Source organism: Crinia signifera, chromosome 2, assembly GCF_055691185.1.
Source record: "Crinia signifera chromosome 2, ASM5569118v1, whole genome shotgun sequence".
Classification (NCBI taxonomy): Eukaryota; Metazoa; Chordata; class Amphibia; order Anura; family Myobatrachidae; genus Crinia; species Crinia signifera.
In genome coordinates, this window is record NC_139218.1 from 8,783,988 (window position 1) to 8,809,847 (window position 25,860).

Below are 25,860 nucleotides of genomic sequence, written 5' to 3' on the forward strand. Positions count from 1 at the left end.
ATACAGTTAGGATGGGATAACGTTATCAGTCCTGAGCCCTATCTCATATATTATATACCTTGCATGTGGCAGCTGTGGACACTGAGCTTTACAGGGAGGGAGACTTGCCCACATGTGGCCATGGAACAGCAGGACTTTGGAAGAACTACTCTTCATGGAAACCCTAGGAGCAGAGCCAGAGCAAATCTCTGGTGTACACTTCCCCGGACAATAAAGTGCCTGGGGCATCTCTGTAATATACAGGACTGGGAACCATCATGATGACAGCTGTGTAACTGGGATTTCTAATGACATAAACAGTCTTTATTTCCACACCACAAGCATACGCTAGGGAGATCCGGGTCTCTGCATATGGAGGAAAAAACCATGTCCCGGGCTTGGTATTCTAGCGTCCATTAGGGCTTTACGGTCACCGTGTCCTTTGGGTGTCACCCATCCTCCCTGATCGTCAGCTCTCCGTTCCCAGCCGGAAGTCGGGGAGAATTTCCGCCACTCTCTGTCGGAGCAGCTGACGTCTCTCCTCCTTCAGCCTCAGTTCTCGCATATATGTCGGGAAGTGTCTCCAGGTCCTAAGCGCTGTCAGGAGGATCCGCCTGCAAGACAGTAACCGGCAGATGAGGATAGAGACATTACTGTGCGTCTGAGTATGCGCGTTGATCACTGCCGCATCAGGGACTATCCTACACTAACCTGTAGCCGGGCCTCAGACACCTCTATGTACAATGCAGGGCAGGAGAGCTATGGAATGATGGATGGGGACCTTAACACATAGAGCAATATATGGGGACGTAGACGGACAGGAGGGAGGAGGCATAGGCAGACAGACAGCACCATGTGGGGGCAAAGATGGACAGATGACGGACAGGAGGGGGCATAGATGGACAAATGGATGGGTGCAATATCGTATGGAGGTATAGATGGATGCACAGGAGGGGGCATAGATTGGCAAACGGATGGGTGCAACATCGTATGGAGGTATAGAAGTAGGATTCCCCTGCCTGTACCTACCTCTGGTTGTGTTCTGCCGCACGCCTCTGCTTTTCCCACATTGCCAGCTTTTCCTCTTGTACCAGATCCAGCCAGGCGCTGAACGTCTTTCTCCGCACATTGGCCTTATAACGCCGCTCCGCTCTCTCCTCCTGGACAGACAGATAGTCCTTGTACTGTAACGCAAGGGGGACATATGAGAGGCGGTAGGTGCAGTGTGTGAGCTCAGGGCCTAATTCAGCATGGATGGCTTCGCACACCCGGACAATGGCAGGTTAGCACCCAAGATGCCGGCTGCCTGTCCGCAACCGTATGGATTGTAAATGCAATGCATCCGCAGTTTAGCTATTTCCCCGTGCGCAATGCTTACTGTACGCAGGCGATCGATAATCACTTAATTCGCAAATTCCTTAATTAGTGGTCCATGCAGATCATTACCATCTATAGCTCATACACCGGCTGCAATCTCCAGACCAGAAGTAAATAGAGGGATCATTAATACAGTCACACCAAACAGCCCCAGAGCGCCAGGAAACATGGAAACCTCCCAGCGTCAGGCGTCTGCTGAAAATGTGTCTTAGTAGCAACGCAGTGCAGCCAGGATGGACCTGTAATGTGATATGTGACACTAGTATACCTGTGTGTCAGTCTCTGTACAGGCGTCACATGTCCCATCACTCAGCGCAGCCTGCTCCGTATACAGCCTCAGTCACACACAGTATACAGGTGTCACATATCACTCAGCGCAGTCTGCTCCATATACAGCCTCAGTCACACGCAGTATACAGGTGTCACATATCACATCACTCAGCGCAGCCTGCTCCATATACAGCCTCAGTCACACGCAATATACAGGTGTCACATATCCCATCACTCAGCACAGTCTGCTCCGTATACAGCCTCAGTCACACGCAGTATACAGGTGTCACATATCACATCACTCAGCGCAGTCTGCTCCGTATACAGCCTCAGTCACACACAGTATACAGGTGTCACATATCCCATCACTCAGCGCAGTCTGCTCCGTATACAGCCTCAGTCACACACAGTATACAGGTGTCACATATCACATCACTCAGCGCAGCCTGCTCCGTATACAGCCTCAGTCACACACAGTATACAGGTGTCACATATCACATCACTCAGCGCAGTCTGCTCCGTATACAGCCTCAGTCACACGCAATATACAGGTGTCACATATCCCATCACTCAGCTTCGTATAAAGCCTCAGTCACGCGCAGTATACAGGGGTCACATATCCCATCACTCAGCGCAGTCTGCTCCGTATACAGCCTCAGTCACACACAGTATACAGGTGTCACATATCACATCACTCAGCGCAGCCTGCTCCGTATACAGCCTCAGTCACACACAGTATACAGGTGTCACATCACTCAGCGCAGTCTGCTCCGTATACAGCCTCAGTCACACACAGTATACAGGTGTCACATATCACATCACTCAGCGCAGCCTGCTCCGTATACAGCCTCAGTCACACACAGTATACAGGTGTCACATATCACATCACTCAGCGCAGCCTGCTCCGTATACAGCCTCAGTCACACACAGTATACAGGTGTCACATATCACATCACTCAGCGCAGTCTGCTCCGTATACAGCCTCAGTCACACACGGTATACAGGTGTCACATATCCCATCACTCAGCTTCGTATACAGCCTCAGTCACGCGCAGTATACAGGGGTCACATATCCCATCACTCAGCGCAGTCTGCTCCGTATACAGCCTCAGTCACACACAGTATACAGGTGTCACATATCACATCACTCAGCGCAGTCTGCTCCGTATACAGCCTCAGCCACACACAGTATACAGGTGTCACATATTACATCACTCAGCACAGTCTGCTCCGTATACAGCCTCAGTCACACGCAGTATACAGGTGTCACATATCACATCACTCAGCGCAGCCTGCTCCATATACAGCCTCAGTCACACGCAGTATACAGGGGTCACATATCACATCGCTCAGCACAGTCTGCTCCGTATACAGCCTCAGTCACACACAGTATACAGGTGTCACATATCCCATCACTCAGCGCAGTCTGCTCCGTATACAGCCTCAGTCACACGCAGTATACAGGTGTCACATATCCCATCACTCAGCGCAGTCTGCTCCGTATACAGCCTCAGTCACACGTAGTATACAGGTGTCACATATCACATCACTCAGCGCAGTCTGCTCCATATACAGCCTCAGTCACACGCGGTATACAGGTGTCACATATCCCATCACTCAGAGCAGTCTGCTCCGTATACAGCCTCAGTCACACACGGTATACAGGTGTCACATATCACATTGCTCAGCGCAGTCTGCTCCGTATACAGCCTCAGTCACACACAGTATACAGGTGTCACATATCACATCACTCAGCGCAGTCTGCTCCGTATACAGCCTCAGTCACACACAGTATACAGGTGTCATATATCAGATCACTCAGCGCAGTCTGCTCCGTATACATCCTCAGTCACACACAGTATACAGGGGTCACATATCACATCACTCAGCGCAGTCTGCTCCATATACAGCCTCAGTCACACACAGTATACAGGGGTCACATCACATCACTCAGCGCAGTCTGCTCCATATTCAGCCTCAGTCACACGCGGTATACAGGTGTCACACATCACATCCCTCAGCGCAGTCTGCTCCGTATACAGCCTCAGCCACACGCAGTATACAGGTGTCACACATCACATCACTCAGCGCAGTCTGCTCCATATACAGCCTCAGCCACACACGGTATACAGGTGTCACATATCCCATCACTCAGCGCAGTCTGCTCCGTATACAGCCTCAGTCACACGCCTTATACAGGGGTCACATTTCCCATCACTCAGCGCAGTCTGCTCCATATACAGCCTCAGTCACATGCAGTATACAGGTGTCACAGATCACATCACTCAGCGCAGTCTGCTGCGTATACAGCCTCAGTCACACGCAGTATACAGGTGTCACATATCACATCACTCAGCGCAGTCTGCTCCATATACAGCCTCAGTCACACACAGTATACAGGGGTCACATCACATCACTCAGCGCAGTCTGCTCCATATTCAGCCTCAGTCACACGCGGTATACAGGTGTCACACATCACATCCCTCAGCGCAGTCTGCTCCGTATACAGCCTCAGCCACACGCAGTATACAGGTGTCACACATCACATCACTCAGCGCAGTCTGCTCCATATACAGCCTCAGCCACACACGGTATACAGGTGTCACATATCCCATCACTCAGCGCAGTCTGCTCCGTATACAGCCTCAGTCACACGCCTTATACAGGGGTCACATTTCCCATCACTCAGCGCAGTCTGCTCCATATACAGCCTCAGTCACATGCAGTATACAGGTGTCACAGATCACATCACTCAGCGCAGTCTGCTGCGTATACAGCCTCAGTCACACGCAGTATACAGGTGTCACATATCACATCACTGAGCGCAGTCTGCTCCGTATACAGCCTCAGTCACACACAGTATACAGGTGTCACATATCACATCGCTCAGCGCAGTCTGCTCCATATACAGCCTCAGTCACACGCAGTATACAGGTGTCACGGTACTTCTTTACTTTCACGGCGCCACTCTAGATAGGACAGATAGGATACTAGATAGGATACGATTTGTATGCGATTTGACATAAGATATCGCATAAGATATAGGATAGGACAGATAGGATACTAGATAGGATACGATTTGTATGCGATTTGACATAAGATATCGCATAAGATATAGGATAAGATTTACTATCCATTTCATTACCCCACTATCCACTAGGGCGTGGAGTGAGAATAGAATAGTGTGGCGAGCGCAGCGAGCCACCGAGCCCGAAGCGTGGCGAGCGCAGCGAGCCCCGCGAGGGGACACGGATGTTGTTTGAAAGCAAGTCCCCAATATCGCATGCCATTTGCATGCAATTCCATAAAATACATTCCGTGTCCCCTCGCGGGGCTCGCTGCGCTCGCCACGCTTCGGGCTCGGTGGCTCGCTGCGCTCGCCACACTATTCTATTCTCACTCCACGCCCTAGTGGATAGTGGGGTAATGAAATGGATAGTAAATCTTATCCTATATCTTATGCGATATCTTATGTCAAATCGCATACAAATCGTATCCTATCTAGTATCCTATCTGTCCTATCTGTCCTATCTAGTGGCGCCGTGAAAGTAAAGAAGTACCGGTGTCACATATCACATCACTCAGCGCAGTCTGCTCCGTATACAGCCTCAGTCACACGCAGTATACAGGTGTCACATATCACATCACTCAGCGCAGTCTTCTCCGTATACAGCCTCAGTCACACACAGTATAGAGGTGTCACATATCACATCACTCAGCGCAGTCTGCTCCGTATACAGCCTCAGTCACACACAGTATACAGGTGTCACATATCACATCACTCACCGCAGTCTGCTCCTTATACAGCCTCAGTCACACACAGTATACAGGTGTTACATATCACATCACTCAGCATGCGCAGACAGTGAGGGCACAGGATGTGGTGCTGGCGTGTGACGTCATGACACCATGCCCACAATGCACTCATGAGAACGGAGGGGGAGAGGGGAGAGCCGGCGCAGGGCTGCAAGAACAGGAACTCTTGACAGCCAGGAGCGGAGGAGGAATTATTTTTCTCGGCGCACACAGTGACAGTGAGTTACAAAAAAATCGCTACATTCAGTACAAACTGATTTTGCCGGTACAGACTGTTAAAAAACGGTACTGTACCGGCAAAATCGGTACAGTTGGAGGGTATGCAGGTGTCACATATCACATCACTGATGCTGTATGTATGAGGTATATCACGCTGCACGATGTACTGAGGCTGGATGTATGAGGTATATATCACACTGCACGGTGTACTGAGGCTGGATGTATGAGGTATATCACGCTGCATGGTGTACTGAGGCTGGATGTATGAGGTATATCACGCTGCGCGGTGTACTGAGGCTGGATGTATGAGGTATATCACGCTGCATGGTGTACTGAGGCCAGATGTATGAGGTATATCACACTGCATGGCGTACTGAGGCTGGATGTATGAGGTATATCACACTGCATGGCGTACTGAGGCTGGATGTATGAGGTATATCACGCTGCACGGTGTACTGAGGCTGAGTGTATGAGGTATATCACGCTGCATGGTGTACTGAGGCTGAGTGTATGAGGTATATCACGCTGCATGGTGTACTGAGGCTGGATGTATGAGGTATATCACGCTGCATGGTGTACTGAGGCTGGATGTATGAGGTATATCACGCTGCATGGTGTACTGAGGCCAGATGTATGAGGTATATCACACTGCATGGCGTACTGAGGCTGGATGTATGAGGTATATCACACTGCATGGCGTACTGAGGCTGGATGTATGAGGTATATCACGCTGCACGGTGTACTGAGGCTGAGTGTATGAGGTATATCACGCTGCATGGTGTACTGAGGCTGGATGTATGAGGTATATCACGCTGCACGGTGTACTGAGGCTGGATGTATGAGGTATATCACGCTGCATGGTGTACTGAGGCTGGATGTATGAGGCATCTGGCGCTACACGGTGTACTGAGGCTGGATGTATGAGGTAAATCACGCTGCACGGTGTACTGAGGCTGGATGTATGAGGTATATCACGCTGCACGGTGTACTGAGGCTGCATATATGAGGTATATCGCGCTGCACGGTGTACTGAGGTATATCACGCTGCATGGTGTACTGAGGCTGGATGTATGAGGTATATCACGCTGCACGGTGTACTGAGGCTGGATGTATGAGGTATCTCACACTGCATGGTGTACTGAGGCTGTATGTATGAGGCATCCGGCGCTGCATGGTGTACTGAGGCTGGATGTATGAGGTATATCACACTGCACGGTGTACTGAGGCTGGATGTATGAGGTATATCGCGCTGCACGGTGTACTGAGGTATATCACGCTGCATGGTGTACTGAGGCTGGATGTATGAGGTATATCACGCTGCACGGTGTACTGAGGCTGGATGTATGAGGTATCTCACACTGCATGGTGTACTGAGGCTGTATGTATGAGGCATCCGGCGCTGCATGGTGTACTGAGGCTGGATGTATGAGGCATCTGGCGCTGCACGGTGTACTGAGGCTGGATGTATGAGGTATATCGCGCTGCATGGTGTACTGAGGCTGGATGTATGAGGTATATCACGCTGCATGGTGTACTGAGGCTGGATGTATGAGGCATCCGGCGCTGCACGGTGTACTGAGGCATTACATATTATATTATTAGCCACTGATGGATATGAATGGAAATTCCTATTACAGCTCCAGGGCGGTGTGCTGGGAGGTGTCCGTGTGTCGCCAGTGGGGATACAGCAGATAACTAACACTAACTCACCTTAATCCACTGCCGGAATGTCCTCCGTAGGAGTAAGTTGGCCGCCAGTTGCTCTGCCCGATGGCGACTTTCGGCCTCCATCTCTCTCACTGCATGTAACCAGCCCCTCAGGGTGCCACTCAGCAGCGCCTGGCGGTGACATGATGCCGCTCGCTGGGGATGGAGAACACAGTTTGGATGAGTATTCAGCACACTCTCTATTACTGCCCTGCTGGCATTACCTGATGCCCATCCCTGCAGTATCCAGTACTCCCTCTATTACTGCCCTACTGGCATTACCTTATGCCCATCCCCGCAGTATCCAGTACTCCCTCTATTACTGCCCTGCTGGTAGTACCTGATGCCCATCCCCACAGTATCCAGTACTCCCTCTATTACTGTCCTGCTGGTAGTACCTGATGCCCATCCCTGCAGTATCTAGTACTCCCTCTATTACTGCCCTACTGGCATTACCTGATGCACATCCCCGCAGTATCCAGTACTCCCTCTATTACTGCCCTGCTGGTAGTACCCGATGCCCATCCTCACAGTATCCAGTACTCCCTCAATTACTGCCATTGCCTGATGCCCATCCCCGCAGTATCCAGTACTCCCTCTATTACTGCCCTGCTGGTAGTACATGATGCCCATCCCCGCAGTATCCAGTACTCCCTCTATTGCTGCCCTGCTGGTAGTACCTGATGCCCATCCCCGCAGTATCCAGTACTCTCTCTATTACTGCCCTGCTGGTAGTACCTGATGCCCATCCCGCAGTATCCAGTACTCCCTCTATTACTGCCCTACATGCATTACCTGATGCCCATCCCCGCAGTATCCAGTACTCCCTCTATTAATGTCCTACTGGCATTACCTGATGCCCATCCCTGCAGTATCCAGTACTCCCTCTATTACTGTCCTGCTGGTAGTACCTGATGCCCATCCCTGCGGTATCTAGTACTCCCTCTATTACTGTCCTGCTGGTAGTACCTGATGCCCATCCCTGCAGTATCCAGTGCTCCCTCTATTACTGTCCTGCTGGTAGTACCTGATGCCCATTCCCGCAGTATCCAGTATTCCCTCTTTTACTGCCCTACTGGCATTGCCTGATGCCCATCCCCGCAGTATCCAGTACTCCCTCTATTACTGCCCTACATGCATTACCTGATGCCCATCCCCGCAGTATCCAGTACTTCCTCTATTAATGTCCTACTGGTATTACCTGATGCCCATCCCTGCAGTATCCAGTACTCCCTCTATTAATGTCCTACTGGCATTACCTGATGCCCATCCCTGCAGTATCCAGTACTCCATCTATTACTGCCCTGCTGGCAGTACCTGATGCCCATCCCCGCAGTATCCAGTACTCCCTCTATTACTATCCTGCTGGCATTACCGGATGCCCATCCCCGCAGTATCCAGTACTCCCTCTATTACTGTCCTGCTGGCATTACCTGCTGCCCATCCCCGCAGTATCCAGTACTCTCTCTATTACTGCCCTGCTGACATTACCTGATGCCCATTCCCACATTATCCATTACTCTCTCTATTACTGCCCTGCTGGTAGTACCTGATGCCCATCCCTGCAGTATCCAGTACTCTCTCTATTACTACCCTGCTGGTAGTACCTGATGCCCATCCTGCAGTATCCAGTACTCCCTCTAGTACTGTCCTGCTGGTAGTACCTGATGCCCATCACCGCAGTATCCAGTACGCTCTCTATTACTGCCCTGCTGGTAGTACCTGATGCCCATCCCCGCAGTATCCAGTACTCCCTCTATTGCTGCCCTGCTGGTAGTACCTGATGCCCATCCCCGCAGTATCCAGTACTCTCTCTATTACTGCCCTGCTGGTAGTACCTGATGCCCATCCCGCAGTATCCAGTACTCCCTCTATTACTGCCCTTCTGGTAGTACCTGATGCCCATCCCTGCAGTATCCAGTACTCCCTCTATTACTGTCCTGCTGGCATTACCTGATTCCCATCCCCGCAGTATCCAGTACTCCTTCTATTACTGCCCTTCTGGTAGTACCTGATGCCCATCCCCGCAGTATCCAGTACTCCCTCTATTACTGTCCTGCTGGCAGTACCTGATGCCCATTCCCACAGTATCCAGTACTCCCTCTATTACTGCCCTGCTGGTAGTACCTGATTCCCATCCCCGCAGTATCCAGTACTCCTTCTATTACTGCCCTTCTGGTAGTACCTGATGCCCATTCCCACAGTATCCAGTACTCCCTCTATTACTGTCCTGCTGGCAGTACCTGATGCCCATTCCCACAGTATCCAGTACTCCCTCTAGTACTGTCCTGCTGGTAGTACCTGATGCCCATCCCTGCAGTATCCAGTACTCTCTCTATTACTACCCTGCTGGTAGTACCTGATGCCCATCCCGCAGTATCCAGTACTCCCTCTAGTACTGTCCTGCTGGTAGTACCTGATGCCCATCCCGCAGTATCCAGTACTCCCTCTATTACTGTCCTGCTGGTAGTACCTGATGTCTATTCCCGCAGTATCCAGTACTCCCTCTATTACTGTCCTGCTGGTAGTACCTGATGCCCATCCCTGCAGTATCCAGTACTCCCTCTATTACTGTCCTGCTGGTAGTACCTGATGTCTATTCCCGCAGTATCCAGTACTCCCTCTATTACTGTCCTGCTGGCATTACCTGCTGCCCATCCCCGCAGTATCCAGTACTCTCTCTATTACTGCCCTGCTGACATTACCTGATGCCCATTCCCACATTATCCATTACTCTCTCTATTACTGCCCTGCTGGTAGTACCTGATGCCCATCCCTGCAGTATCCAGTACTCTCTCTATTACTACCCTGCTGGTAGTACCTGATGCCCATCCTGCAGTATCCAGTACTCCCTCTAGTACTGTCCTGCTGGTAGTACCTGATGCCCATCACCGCAGTATCCAGTACGCTCTCTATTACTGCCCTGCTGGTAGTACCTGATGCCCATCCCCGCAGTATCCAGTACTCCCTCTATTGCTGCCCTGCTGGTAGTACCTGATGCCCATCCCCGCAGTATCCAGTACTCTCTCTATTACTGCCCTGCTGGTAGTACCTGATGCCCATCCCGCAGTATCCAGTACTCCCTCTATTACTGCCCTTCTGGTAGTACCTGATGCCCATCCCTGCAGTATCCAGTACTCCCTCTATTACTGTCCTGCTGGCATTACCTGATTCCCATCCCCGCAGTATCCAGTACTCCTTCTATTACTGCCCTTCTGGTAGTACCTGATGCCCATCCCCGCAGTATCCAGTACTCCCTCTATTACTGTCCTGCTGGCAGTACCTGATGCCCATTCCCACAGTATCCAGTACTCCCTCTATTACTGCCCTGCTGGTAGTACCTGATTCCCATCCCCGCAGTATCCAGTACTCCTTCTATTACTGCCCTTCTGGTAGTACCTGATGCCCATTCCCACAGTATCCAGTACTCCCTCTATTACTGTCCTGCTGGCAGTACCTGATGCCCATTCCCACAGTATCCAGTACTCCCTCTAGTACTGTCCTGCTGGTAGTACCTGATGCCCATCCCTGCAGTATCCAGTACTCTCTCTATTACTACCCTGCTGGTAGTACCTGATGCCCATCCCGCAGTATCCAGTACTCCCTCTAGTACTGTCCTGCTGGTAGTACCTGATGCCCATCCCGCAGTATCCAGTACTCCCTCTATTACTGTCCTGCTGGTAGTACCTGATGTCTATTCCCGCAGTATCCAGTACTCCCTCTATTACTGTCCTGCTGGTAGTACCTGATGCCCATCCCTGCAGTATCCAGTACTCTCTCTATTACTGCCCTGCTGGCAGTACCTGATGCCCATCCCCACAGTATCCAGTACTCCCTCTATTGCTGCCCTGCTGGTAGTACCTGATGCCCATCCCTGCAGTATCCAGTACTCCCTCTATTACTGCCCTGCTGGCAGTACCTGATGTCTATTCCCGCAGTATCCAGTACTCCCTCTAGTACTGTCCTGCTGGTAGTACCTGATGCCCATCCCTGCAGTATCCAGTACCCCCTCTATTACTGCCCAGCTGGTAGTACCTGATGCCCATCCCGCAGTATCCATTACTCACTATTGATACCCTGCTGGCACTAATTAATGCCCATTCCTGCAGTACCTGATGCCCATCCCGCAGTATCCAGTACTCCCTCTATTACTGCCCTGCTGACATTACCTGATGCCCATTCCCAAAGTATCCAGTACTCTTTGTATTACTGCCCTGCTGGCATTGCCCAATACCCATCCCCGCAGTATCCAGTACCCCCTCTATTACTGTCCTGCTGGCAGTACCTGATGCCCATTCCCACAGTATCCAGTACTCCCTCTATTACTGCCCTGCTGGTAGTACCTGATTCCCATCCCCGCAGTATCCAGTACTCCTTCTATTACTGCCCTTCTGGTAGTACCTGATGCCCATTCCCACAGTATCCAGTACTCCCTCTATTACTGTCCTGCTGGCAGTACCTGATGCCCATTCCCACAGTATCCAGTACTCCCTCTAGTACTGTCCTGCTGGTAGTACCTGATGCCCATCCCTGCAGTATCCAGTACTCTCTCTATTACTACCCTGCTGGTAGTACCTGATGCCCATCCCGCAGTATCCAGTACTCCCTCTAGTACTGTCCTGCTGGTAGTACCTGATGCCCATCCCGCAGTATCCAGTACTCCCTCTATTACTGTCCTGCTGGTAGTACCTGATGTCTATTCCCGCAGTATCCAGTACTCCCTCTATTACTGTCCTGCTGGTAGTACCTGATGCCCATCCCTGCAGTATCCAGTACTCTCTCTATTACTGCCCTGCTGGCAGTACCTGATGCCCATCCCCACAGTATCCAGTACTCCCTCTATTGCTGCCCTGCTGGTAGTACCTGATGCCCATCCCTGCAGTATCCAGTACTCCCTCTATTACTGCCCTGCTGGCAGTACCTGATGTCTATTCCCGCAGTATCCAGTACTCCCTCTAGTACTGTCCTGCTGGTAGTACCTGATGCCCATCCCTGCAGTATCCAGTACTCCCTCTATTACTACCCTGCTGGTAGTACCTGATGCCCATCCCGCAGTATCCAGTACTCCCTCTATTACTGCCCTGCTGACATTACCTGATGCCCATTCCCAAAGTATCCAGTACTCTTTGTATTACTGCCCTGCTGGCATTGCCCAATACCCATCCCCGCAGTATCCAGTACCCCCTCTATTACTGCCCAGCTGGTAGTACCTGATGCCCATTCCCGCAGTATCCATTACTCACTATTGATACCCTGCTGGCACTAATTAATGCCCATTCCTGCAGCATTCAGAGCGAGGAGCAGGATGCCCAGTTTCTGTGCCCGTGTGCATCTTATCACTGCATCTACATTCCTGTATATGCTGCAATATGTTGATGACGGGCCGCGCTCAGAGCTGCACCCAGGTTCGTATTGTTGATGGATCCTGTGATCTTATGCACTCTGCATGGGTGGTAGCCAGACGCAGCCAACTGTCCGCATCTATCAGCGCTTCCACCTACAGCTGGGTGGGTATAATGCAGTGGCAGTACACACAGACGATCTCTCACCTGGAATAATGCAGACAGTGATGACAGCGCCCACCATAGGAGGATGGACGGGCGCCATAGATGCAGCAATCTGCATACAGACCATGACCCGCATGTATTACTGGGCACTGAATAAGTCCCACACTGTATGACGTATGAATGTAGAACACGCTACGGGACATTTTGCTACAGAGTGAAGCATAATAGATATTCCCCCCCCCCCCCTCCCCGGATGACTGAGCTACTGTGCTCGCCGGATCCATGTAACACCTAAGTTTATCTGTCCCTATTGTTTGAGAGACAGAACAATAAAACGCAGGAAACCGCCGCCGTGTTACCTCCATATCACTCCTGGACTGTGCCACCAACTTCTTCCATGGTCCAAGGCCCCAGAACTTCAGCAGCCTCTTCTCCTGGTGCAGCCTGGCCTTCTCGTTCATGTCTCGCTCCCTCTGCAGCCTCCTCTGCTTCTCCTCTTCTTTCTGGGAATTACAGGGAAGGACAGATGGGTGAGCCGGAGCTGCCAGGCAGCAGTCTCCAGTAATTCCTGCCATGAGGAACGGATCTGATTTATGAATCAAGTTGAACAATCCTGTAAAATATTTCTTATAGTCTGTCGCTTCTAACATCCAGTAGGGCTGCCACATTAGGGCACAATGCAGGCAGGTGGTGACTGACCGGCTGACAGACCTGCTCTGCACAAATGCGCTCTGTGGATTGGTAGATTAGTATTTTGTGCTCTCTGTGGATTGGTGGATTAGTACGCTATGCTCTCTCTGTGGATTAGTACGCAATGTCTCTGTGGATTGGTGGATTAGTACTGTGTGCTCTCTGTGGATTGGTGGATTAGTACGCTATGCTCTCTCTGTGGATTGGTAGATTAGTACGCAATGTCTCTGTGGATTGGTAGATTAGTACGCTATGCTCTCTCTGTGGATTGGTAGATTAGTACGCAATGTCTCTGTGGATTGGTGGATTAGTACGCTATGCTCTCTATGTATTTGTGGATTAGTACGCTATGCTCTCGGTGGATTGGTAGATTAGTACTGTGTGCTCTCTGTGGATTGGTGGATTAGTACGCTCTGCTTTCTCTGTGGATTGGTGGATTAGTACGCAATGTCTCTGTGAATTGGTAGATTAGTACTGTTTGCGCTCTATGTATCTGTGGATTAGTATGCTATGCTCTCTGTGGATTAGTACACAATGTCTCTGTGGATTAGTACGCTATGCTCCCTGTGGATTGGTGGATTAGTACACAATGTCTCTGTGGATTAGTACGCTATGCTCTCTATGTATTTGTGGATTAGTACGCTATGCTCTCGGTGGATTGGTAGATTAGTACTGTGTGCTCTCTGTGGATTGGTGGATTAGTACACAATGTCTCTGTGGATTGTGGATTAGTACGCTCTACTCTCTCTGTGGATTGGTGGATTAGTACGCAATGTCTCTGTGGATTGGTAGATTAGTACTGTTTGCTCTCTATGTATCTGTGGATTAGTATGCTATGCTCTCTGTGGATTAGTACACAATGTCTCTGTGGATTAGTACGCTATGCTCCCTGTGGATTGGTGGATTAGTACACAATGTCTCTGTGGATTAGTACGCTATGCTCCCTGTGGATTGGTGGATTAGTACACAATGTCTCTGTGGATTAGTACGCTATGCTCTCTCTGTGGATTGGTGGATTAGTACACAATGTCTCTGTGGATTGGTGGATTAGTACACAATGTCTCTGTGGATTGGTGGATTAGTACGCAATGTCTCTGTGGATTGGTGGATTAGTACGCTATATTCTCTCTGTGGATTGGTGGATTAGTACGCAATGTCTCTGTGGATTAGTACGCTATGCTCTCTCTGTGGATTGGTGAATTAGTATACAATGTCTCTGTGGATTGGTGGATAAGTACGCAATGTCTCTGTGGATTGGTGGATTAGTACGCAATGTCTCTGTGGATTAGTACGCTATGCTCTCTCTCTGGATTGGTGGATTAGTATACAATGTCTCTGTGGATTGGTGGATTAGTACACAATGTCTCTGTGGATTGGTGGATTAGTACGCAATGTCTCTGTGGATTGGTGGATTAGTACGCAATGTCTCTGTGGATTGGTGGATTAGTACGCAATGTCTCTGTGGATTAGTACGCTATGCTCTCTGTGGATTGGTGGATTAGTACTGTTTGCTCTCTATGTATTTGTGGATTAGTACGCTATGCTCTCTGTGGATTAGTACGCTATGCTCTCTCTGTGGATTGGTGGATTAGTACTGTTTGCTCTCTATGTATTTGTGGATTAGTGCGCTATGCTCTCTGTGGATTAGTAAACAATGTCTCTGTGGATTGGTGAATTAGTACTTAATGTCTCTGTGAATTGGTGGATTAGTACGCTATGCTCTCTGTGGATTGGTGGATTAGTACACAATGGGTGAGATTTAATAGGATGAGATATTCAGAAAGTGAGAGATTTGGGAAGAAATCTCCAGTTTTTTTAAAGCGGCAATCATTTACATTGCAAAATCAAACTGGTTTTGCAGTGTAAATGGTTGCCGCTTTAAAAAAACTGGAGATTTCTTCCCAAATCTCTCACTTTTTGAATCTCTCATACTATTAAATCTCACCCATAGTCTCTGTGGATTAGTACGCTATGCTCTCTCTGTGGATTGGTGGATTAGTACGCTATGTTCTCCTTGGATGCACACCACTGCTGTATGTGGATTGGTGGATTGGTGGATTAGTACACAATGGCCCTTATTCAGATCTGAACGCAGTACAAATTTGTTCTCAAAATGGGAAAAACCATGTGCAGTGCAGGTGGGGCAGATGTAACATGTGCAGAGAGAGTTACATTTGGGTGGGGTGTGTTAAAACTGAAATATAAATTGCAGTGTAAAAATAAAGCAGCCAGTATTTACCCTGCACAGAAATAAAATAACTCACACAAATCTAACTCTCTCTATACATGTTATATCTACCCCACCTGCAGTGCACATGGTTTTGCCCATTTTGAGAACAAGTTTGTACTGCGATCAGATCTGAATAAGGGCCTTTGTCTCTGTGGATTGGTGGATTAGTACGCTAAATTCTCTCTGTGGATTGGTGGATTAGTACACAATATCTCTGTGGATTAGTACGCTATGCTCTCTCTCTGTGGATTAGTACGCAATGTCTCTGTGGATTGGTGGATTAGTACGCTATATTCTCTCTGTGGATTGGTGGATTAGTATACAATGTCTCTGTGGATTGGTGGATTAGTACGCAATGTCTCTGTGGATTGGTGGATTAGTACGCTATGCTCTCTCTGTGGATTGGTGGATTAGTATACAATGTCTCTGTGGATTGGTGGATTAGTATACAATGTCTCTGTGGATTGGTGGATTAGTACGCTATATTCTCTCTGTGGATTGGTGGATTAGTACGCAATGTCTCTGTGGATTGGTGGATTAGTACACAATGTCTCTGTGGATTGGTGGATTAGTACGCTATATTCTCTCTGTGGATTGGTGGATTAGTACGCAATGTCTCTGTGGATTGGTGGATTAGTATACAATGTCTCTGTGGATTGGTGGATTAGTACACAATATCTCTGTGGATTGGTGGATTAGTACGCTATGCTCTCTCTGTGGATTGGTGGATTAGTACACAATGTCTCTGTGGATTGGTGGATTAGTACGCTATATTCTCTCTGTGGATTGGTGGATTAGTACGCAATGTCTCTGTGGATTGGTGGATTAATACGCTATGCTCTCTCTGTGGATTGGTGGATTAGTACGCTATATTCTCTCTGTGGGGAGAGTGGATTAGTCTCTGTGGATTGGTGGTCCCACAATGTCTCTGTGGATTGGTGGATTAGTACGCTATATTCTCTCTGTGGATTGGTGGATTAGTACGCTATGCTCTCTCTCTGGATTGGTGGATTAGTATACAATGTCTCTGTGGATTGGTGGATTAGTACACAATGTCTCTGTGGATTGGTGGATTAGTATGCTATGCTCTCTCTGTGGATTGGTGGATTAGTACACAATATCTCTGTGGATTGGTGGATTAGTACGCTATGCTCTCTCTGTGGATTGGTGGATTAGTACGCTATATTCTCTCTGTGGGGAGAGTGGATTAGTCTCTGTGGATTGGTGGTCCCACAATGTCTCTGTGGATTGGTGGATTAGTACGCTATATTCTCTCTGTGGATTGGTGGATTAGTACGCTATGCTCTCTCTCTGGATTGGTGGATTAGTATACAATGTCTCTGTGGATTGGTGGATTAGTACACAATGTCTCTGTGGATTGGTGGATTAGTACGCTATGCTCTCTCTGTGGATTGGTAGATTAGTACGCTATGCTCTCTCTGTGGATTGGTAGATTAGTACGCTATGCTCTCTCTGTGGATTGGTGGATTAGTATACAATGTCTCTGTGGATTGGTGGATTAGTATGTTACTGCATGTATCATATTATATGCGTGACTTTATTACCTGTCTCTGCAGCTGCTTCTCCTCTCTCTTCCTCTCCAGCTGTCTTTCCTTCTCTGCTGCCTCTATCTCCAACCTCTGACTCTCTGCTGCCCTCAGCTGGGCCTGAGAGGGACAGCAAGGGCTCAGTGAGTGGAGACACATTATAAATGAGACACATCACATATATGGATTCAGCAAAGTTACAATTTGTTCAGAAGAAAAGTCCCAGGCAAGCAAGGGGGTGTGATTACTAAAGGTCGATTTTGATCTTAATTGATGTTGGTCTTTCAGGGCTAAAACACACATTTACTAACACATGCTTTTTATATTCATTTTTAAATGCTAGTAAATGTGTGTTTTAGACCTAGAAGCTCAACATTGAAGAAAATCATAAAAAAAAAAACAAACAGAAATCGTCCTTGGTAAATATACCCCACAAAACGGTGTTTTTTATCCTCACCAACTTCTCCTCCTCCCGTCTCCTTCTCGTCTCCTCCAGTACCCGCTTCCTTTCTGCTCGCTGTGCTGCCCTCTCCTCCATGGCTGTTATGGGAGACATGAACGTGTCCTTAATCCACGCAGCACAAGTACAGTGACTGAGTCACTGCCTATCCCAGGGCTGAATAAGTGTAACCACCTGCTCTCAAACCCGAATAACTGCGTCACTGTCTGCCCTCACCCCCAATAACTGCATCACATCCTGTCCTCACCCCAATAACTGCATCACCGCCTGTCCTCACCCCCAATAACTGCATCACCTCCTGTCCTCACCCCCAATAACTGCATCACATCCTGTCCTCACCCCAATAACTGCATCACCGCCTGTCCTCACCCCCAACAACAACTGCATCACCACCTGTCCTCACCCCCAACAACAACTGCATCACCGCCTGTCCTCACCCCCAACAACAACTGCATCACCGCCTGTCCTCACCCCCAACAACAACTGCATCACCTCCTATCCTCACCCTAAATAACTGCATCACCTCCTGTCCTCACCCCAATAACTGCATCACCTCCTGTCCTCACCCTAAATAACTGCATCACCTCCTGTCCTCACCCCAATAACTGCATCACCTCCTGTCCTCACCACAATAACTGCATTACCTCCTGTCCTCACCCCTTATCACTGCGTTACCACCTGTCCTCACCCTAAATAACTGCATCAGCTCCTGTCCTCGCCCCGAATGACTGCATCACCGCCTGTCCTCACCCCCAATAACTGCATCAGCTCCTGTCCTCGCCCCGAATGACTGCATCACCGCTTGTCCTCGTCCCGAATGACTGCATCACCGCCTGTCCTCGCCCCGAATGACTGCATCACCGCTTGTCCTCACCCCAATAACTGCATCACCACCTGTCCTCGCCCCGAATGACTGCATCACCGCCTGTCCTCGCCCCGAATGACTGCATCACCGCTTGTCCTCACCCCAATAACTGCATCACCGCCTGTCCTCGTCCCGAATGACTGCATCACCGCCTGTCCTCGCCCCGAATGACTGCATCACCTCCTGTCCTCACCCCAATAACTGCATCACCGCCTGTCCTCGTCCCGAATGACTGCATCACCGCCTGTCCTCGTCCCGAATGACTGCATCACCGCCTGTCCTCGCCCCAAATGACTGCAGCACCGGCTGTCCTCACCCTGAATGACTGCACCACCGCCTGTCCTCGCCCTGAATGACTGCACCAATGCCTGTCCTCGCCCTGAATGACTGCACCACCGCCTGTCCTCGCCCTGAATGACTGCACCACCGCCTGTCCTCGCCCTGAATGACTGCACCAATGCCTATCCTTGCCCTGAATGACTGCACCACCGCCTGTCCTCGCCCTGAATGACTGCACCACCGCCTGTCCTCGCCCTGAATGACTGCATCACCTCCTGTCCTCACCCCAATAACTGCATCACCGCTTGTCCTCGTCCCGAATGACTGCACCACCGCCTGTCCTCGTCCCGAATGACTGCATCACCGCCTGTCCTCGCCCCGAATGACTGCAGCACCGCCTGTCCTCGCCCCGAATGACTGCAGCACCGCCTGTCCTCGCCCCGAATGACTGCAGCACCGCCTGTCCTCGCCCCGAATGACTGCAGCACCGGCTGTACTCGCCCCGAATGACTGCAGCACCGCCTGTCCTCGCCCCGAATGACTGCAGCACCGCCTGTCCTCACCCTGAATGACTGCACCACCACCTGTCCTCACCCTGAATGACTGCACCACCGCCTGTCCTCGCCCTGAATAACTGCGTCACCACCTGTCCTCGCCCTGAATGACTGCACCACCGCCTGTCCTAGCCCTGAATGACTGGGCCACCGCCTGTCCTAGCCCTGAATGACTGGACCACCGCCTGTCCTAGCCCTGGATGACTGGACCACCGCCTGTCCTCGCCCTGGATGACTGTCACCACCTGTCCTCGCCCTGAATGACTGTGTCACCACCTGTCCTCGCCCTGAATGACTGTGTCACCGCCTGTCCTCGCTAGGGATGGCCATCGACCATCGATGATTCGAAATCATCGATGGTTCATGGCCGATGTCGAATACTTTTGCCATCGATGGGGAAGTACCAGATGGTTTCCCTCCATCGATGGAATAGCAAAACGATGTTTTGCTTTTTTTTTCAAAAGTGCTGGGATACGGAACATAGCTCCGCCCCCCAACAACCGCTTAGCCCCGCGCCTGTGTTTTGATTGGCCTGTGGGCCAATCAAACACAATGGATGACCATCGATATGTAAAAATATCGATGTCATCCTTTGCATAGTTAAACACTATCGATGGCCAGTTGCCGAATTGCCATCGATGGCAACCATCGATGGCAACCATCGATGGCAATGGCAACGATGGCCATCCCAAGTCCTTGCCCTGAATGACTGTGTCACCGCCTGTCTTCGCCCTGAATGACTGTCACCGCCTGTCCTCGCCCTGAATGACTGTGTCACCGCCTGTCTTCGCCCTGAATGACTGTGTCACCGCCTGTCTTCGCCCTGAATGACTGTGTCACCGCCTGTCTTCACCCTGAATAACTGCGTCACCACCTGTCTTCGCCCTGAATGACTGTGTCACTGCCTGTCCTCGCCCTGAATTATTCCATCAACGCCTGTCCTTGCCCTGGATTATTCCATCACCGCCTGTCTGGTCTATCCCAGTGTCTGTACCTCTGACCGCAGGGTGGGGGGAGGCTGCTGCGGGGATCTGTCTGGCAGTGGAGACCGTGCTGTGGGCAGGACTGGAGCGTTCGGAGGAAGATGGGAAGCTGTAGAGACACAATTCCACATACACAGCACTGAATATTATTTAGCTTCTGCCGATTACGTTAACTGGTGCGGTGTTCTGTCCCATGTACTGAACACGCTGTGACATACAATGTGAGCTAAGTGTATCTGATAGTGATTCTCTCCAGAGCACAATGCCTCTAAGTGACCATTACAATGTATATCCCAGAATAATGCTTATTTTATGGTTTTATTTTAGATATTTTTAATTCTTGTGCAGAATACACAACCAAACGTCATTGCCCTATTGGCGTATTTTATTGCAACATTCCCATATCAGGGCAGAGAAGGGCGCCACATGCTCGGGCATGAATCCATCATGTGATTATTGGTCACTGTAATACAGTGTTCTGCTTAGTGAGGAGGATAGAGTTTCATTTTCAAGCATAATTTGAAGCTGTGGCAGCTGTAGCCACATCACACCTACAATAATGGAACATGTCCTCACTAATCAGCATCCTGCCCCTAAAGTGTCGCCGCCTTGAGGCAGGAATGTGCACTGCCTCTGTGTTTCTGCGCCATAGGAGGGGAGATCTTCCTGTGATGATGTCCTGCTGATTTAGCCACTCTCAGACCTGAGAGTACCTCTGTTTAATAAAGTCACGTTGTAAAATATGTTGTCTTTTACTATAATGCTCATATATGACCTGTATGGACTATGGGACCTATGTGATAACATAATGTAGAATCCTATTATATTGTGCTTGTTTCCATGTACTCATCCGTGCATGATCTGATCACCACTCTCCTGTCTCACAGTGCTGGCCGTCTGTATACGGACCACCCACTGTGGAAGACAAGTGATCTGCAGGGGCCTGGGGCTGCCGTAGTGAGACAGGACTATATGGTGAGAGGTCTCCTCATATATAAGCAATGCCAGTTGTGTCCTACAGTTTATTTCCCTGATCATCGCTACTGAATAAGGCAGAGTTACTGCCATCAGTCTTACCTACAAGGTGCCTCAGGTTTCCGGCGAGGGGAACCCTCCATTGATGGGTCCCCTCCTGCCCTGTGCGGAAGGACTGGGTGTAGATTGGGTGGAAGGACTTGTGTAGACAGTTCTTTGGTCACAGCGCTGGCCCTCCGGGCTTCTTGCTTACAGATCATTAGCCTTTGGTTCTCCATCAGACCCTGGATCATCTGTTTCTGCTCCTCCAGCTGCCTCCTTTGCTCTTCAATCATCTGCTTCTGGAAGAGGTGTCTGTTCTCAAAGTTCTCCCCATTGGCTGCGGGCTTACCCTGGTGGCCTGATCTCTGGGGCGTCTTGGGGGCCTGCAGACGGTGCTGCTCCAGCTCGTTGGGTGTGAGGCCCGAATGTTGCCGCGTCACCTGCCAGGCATGCCTAGGAGCGGATGGGGGGTTCCTGGGAAGGACGGCATGGGTCCTAGAATCGTTGGCTACACTGTGGGTCTCTTCCACCTGTAATCCGATAGGAGAAGACATACTATGTAAGGTGCCTCAGGGGTTGTGCAAACATCTATTTCACCTGCTACATCTGTCCCATAAATAAGGGTCAAACCCCTCGAAGCCAACCTAGAATTGTCACTTAAAGCCGGCAGGAAATTCCTCCTGTCCCTCCCTATAGAGACCTTTGGGATGGATCGAGTTCTAGGTAGTACCGACTTCTGGTGATGTGGATGACCTAACTATCTGCAGGGTTGTAATAATTGCAATTTCCGACATGAAGATTGTGGATGCGGAAGGGGATTTATATTTGGGTGTCCTCAGTGTACACTCCAGAGAACCCCCCCCCTGCAGGGATGAGGGGTTACTGCACCTAATAATAGCTTACACTGACAGTAGGACTCCTTCCTGGGCCAGTACACAGAGAACTCTATGGCACCGGTACCCACTGTGTCCAGCAGCTGCAGTCGCTGACTATATAACAGACAGACTTACCTCTTTCTCTGTGGTTTCACTGGCACCATCATTCGCTTTCATCGGATTCGCTCCGCCTGGTTTGTGGCTCCCGAGAGCAGAGGCCGCGTCCAGCAGAGCCGCCATCTTCCTCTTTGTCTCCTCTTTCCGAGCCTCAAGCTCCCTCTTCTCCTTTTCTGCTGTGCAGAAGAGCTGCCACTCTGTCAGGCAGTGACGCAGCAGCCGCTTGTGGTAACACTCTGCTGCCACCTGCTGTTTCCTGGGGTGACGGGTGTTACATAGGTGATGTTAGAGATGTTGTTTTCCTAGAGAGAGATTATTCCGGGCTATGTTCCGGTATCGGGCTATGAATGTGCAGCTATTGCCACCAATACCTGCTTTGGTCCCTCAGCTCCATCTCCATTTGCTGGGACTCCCGTTCCATCTTTCTTGTCCATACATGGTTCCTCCATGCACGGAATGTCCTCTGCTGATGCTTCCAGTCGGCCAGAGCCCGAGCCTTGCCCATCTTCACCCTGCGCTCTAGGACCAGCTTATACCAGATAGAGAAGTGATTCTGGAGGCACTGCGGGGACAGGAGACGGGGCAAGGAATATGCAGTGACATTAATATGAGAGGGAAGAGTCCAGCCAGGTACCACAGGTAGCAGAAGCCCCACATGTGAGCTTGCAGGAACTTGGCCAGTCTATGTCCTTGGCCACACTAAGAAAGGCTACGTTGAGGCAAGACGTCCATTTAGCATGTAAAATATATAAAAAACTAATTATTATTCTAAATTGTAACTAAAATAAACTTCGATATGGATGGAGGATAGGATTTCCCAGTATTAGCCATTGTGCAGAATAACATCACTCGCCCTCTTTGGAGTAACAATGTCTCACCCTGTGGTTTTCGGCATAGACCTGGCTGAGCAGTTCCTGGATCTTGGCCTTTTTCTCCAGTCTTCTCCTCTCCAGATCATGTTCCTGACCACCTGGCGGTGTCTGGAGTCTCTCCAGTGCCCTCTTATTCTCCAGCTCCTGACGCTTCCACTCTCTAAGGACAAGCAGTAAATGTGAGCATCAGAAGTGGCCACAGAAGAAGCTGATCCTGTCCTATCAATACACCGTCCAGGGACTACAGCCATCACGGAGGCATTGAGACATCCGCTAGGTGTAAGCTTAGAGGCTCAGCACAGAGGCAGCGGAGATGACAATAGATGGCCTACACATTGTGCACTATATGGGCCTCACCACCAGTGGGAGTAAGGCAGGAGATGAGTGATGTGTCAGTGAGGACAGGTCTGCATGTGACAGGGGTAGTGACATGATGTGAGGAAGGGAATGGAGGCAGCAGGAAGCCACAGACTGAGAGTTATATAGTAGGAGGAGCAGGGGCCCCAGCAGCACAGAGTATATCAGGAGATGAGTGATGTGTCAGTGAGGACAGGACTGCATGTGACAGGGGCAGTGACATGATGTGTGGAGGGAAATGGGGGCAGCAGGAAGCCACAGACTGAGTTATATAGTGGGAGGAGCAGGGTCCCCAGCAGCACAGAGTATATCAGGAGATAAGTGATGTGTCAGTGAGGACAGGGCTACATGTGACAGGGGCAGTGACATGATGTGAGGAGGGGAATGGAGGCAGCAGGAAGCCACAGACTGAGTTATATAGTGGGAGGTGCAGGGTCCCCAGCAGCACAGAGTATATCAGGAGATGAGTGATGTGTCAGTGAGGACAGGGCTGCATGTGACAGGGGCAGTGACATGATGTGAGGAGGGGAATGAGGGCAGCAGGAAGCCACAGACTGAGAGTTATATAGTGGGAGGAGCAGGGTCCCCAGCAGCACAGAGTATATCAGGAGATGAGTGATGTGTCAGTGAGGACAGGGCTGCATGTGACAGGGGCAGTGACATCATATGAGGAGGGGAATGGAGGCAGCAGGAAGCCACAGACTGACAGTTATATAGTACGAGGAGCAGGGTCCCCAGCAGCACAGAGTATATCAGGAGATGAGTGATGTGTCAGTGAGGACAGGGCTGCATGTGACTGGGGCAGTGACATGATGTGAGGAGGGGAATGGAGGCAGCAGGAAGCCACAGACTAAGAGTTATAGTGGGAGGAGCAGAGTCCCCAGCAGCACAGAGTATATCAGGAGATGAGTTATGTGTCAGTGAGGACAGGGCTGCATGTGACAGGGGCAGTGACATGATGTGAGGAGGGGAATGGAGGCAGCATGAAGCCACAGACTGAGAGTTATATAGTGGGAGGAGCAGGGTCCCCAGCAGCACAGAGTATATCAGGAGATGAGTGATGTGTCAGTGAGGACAGGGCTGCATGTGACAGGGGCAGTGACATGATGTGAGGATGGGAATGGAGGCAGCAGGAAGCCACAGACTAAGAGTTATAGTGGGAGGAGCAGGGTCCACAGCAAACATAATTTTTCAAAATCTGTATTTTGCAGCTTGAGGACCCTGTAAACCCCTCTGGCTGCAGTTTCAAAAATAAGATTGTACAACCAGACGGTGCACTGTCAGTAGTTACACAGATACGATTGTACAACCAGATGGTACACAGGATAAGATTGTACAACCAGATGATAACACAGGCTGTAGTAACACAGATAAGATTGTACAACCAGATTATAACACAGGCTGTAGTAACACAGATCAGATTGTACAACCAGACGGTACACAGGTTGTGTAGTTACACAGATACGATTGTACAACCAGATGGTACACAGGATAAGATTGTACAACCAGATGATAACACAGGCTGTAGTAACACAGATAAGATTGTACAACCAGATGATAACACAGGCTGTAATAACACAGATCAGATTGTACAACCAGATGGTACACAGATAAGATTGTACAACCAGACGGTACACAGGTTGTGTAGTTACACATATAAGATTGTACAACCAGACGGTACACAGGTTGTGTAGTTACACATATAAGATTGTACAACCAGATGGTACACAGATAAGATTGTACAACCACACGGTACACAGATAAGATTGTACAACCAGATGGTACACAGATAAGATTGTACAACCAGATGGTACACAGATAAGATTGTACAACCACACGGTACACAGGCTGTAGTTACCACATTGCTCTCTTACATTTTCCTGGCCTCCTCCATGACTCTCTTGCGCTCATTCATTTCCTTGCGCAGCTTGACCATCTCTCTCTGGATTTCCTCATCCTCCCTCTTGGCCCTTAGTGCTTTCTGTCTGCTCTCCTCCTGGACCAGCTTCTGGGCCTGGGTCAGCGCAGACTTCTTCAGAGCCACCTCCTGACGCTGCTTCTCCGTCTCCCTCTGCCGGCGAGCCCGGTTCTCCTTCACCTGGGGGGATACGGGGCAGCTAATAACAACCTAGATCTCAA

The 25,860-nt window shown here is 50.0% G+C and overlaps 1 protein-coding gene across 1 annotated transcript in view; it reads right to left on the reverse strand.

Moving 5' to 3' along the window:
- Positions 1-276: 276 nt before the first annotated feature.
- The window catches only part of CCDC191 (coiled-coil domain containing 191), a 49,234-nt gene continuing 23,650 nt past the window's right edge, over positions 277-25,860 (reverse strand). Inside the window, exons 6-17 of the mRNA XM_083171544.1 lie at positions 25,596-25,819; positions 23,371-23,524; positions 22,864-23,054; positions 22,511-22,748; positions 21,561-22,030; positions 20,495-20,592; positions 17,800-17,882; positions 17,361-17,462; positions 13,235-13,378; positions 7,372-7,524; positions 1,009-1,163; positions 277-593 (exon numbers count right to left, since the gene is read on the reverse strand). Coding sequence (XP_083027670.1) covers positions 449-593; positions 1,009-1,163; positions 7,372-7,524; positions 13,235-13,378; positions 17,361-17,462; positions 17,800-17,882; positions 20,495-20,592; positions 21,561-22,030; positions 22,511-22,748; positions 22,864-23,054; positions 23,371-23,524; positions 25,596-25,819 — 2,157 coding nt within the window. The 3' untranslated portion in view covers positions 277-448. The remainder of the gene's footprint in view (positions 594-1,008; positions 1,164-7,371; positions 7,525-13,234; positions 13,379-17,360; positions 17,463-17,799; positions 17,883-20,494; positions 20,593-21,560; positions 22,031-22,510; positions 22,749-22,863; positions 23,055-23,370; positions 23,525-25,595; positions 25,820-25,860) is intronic.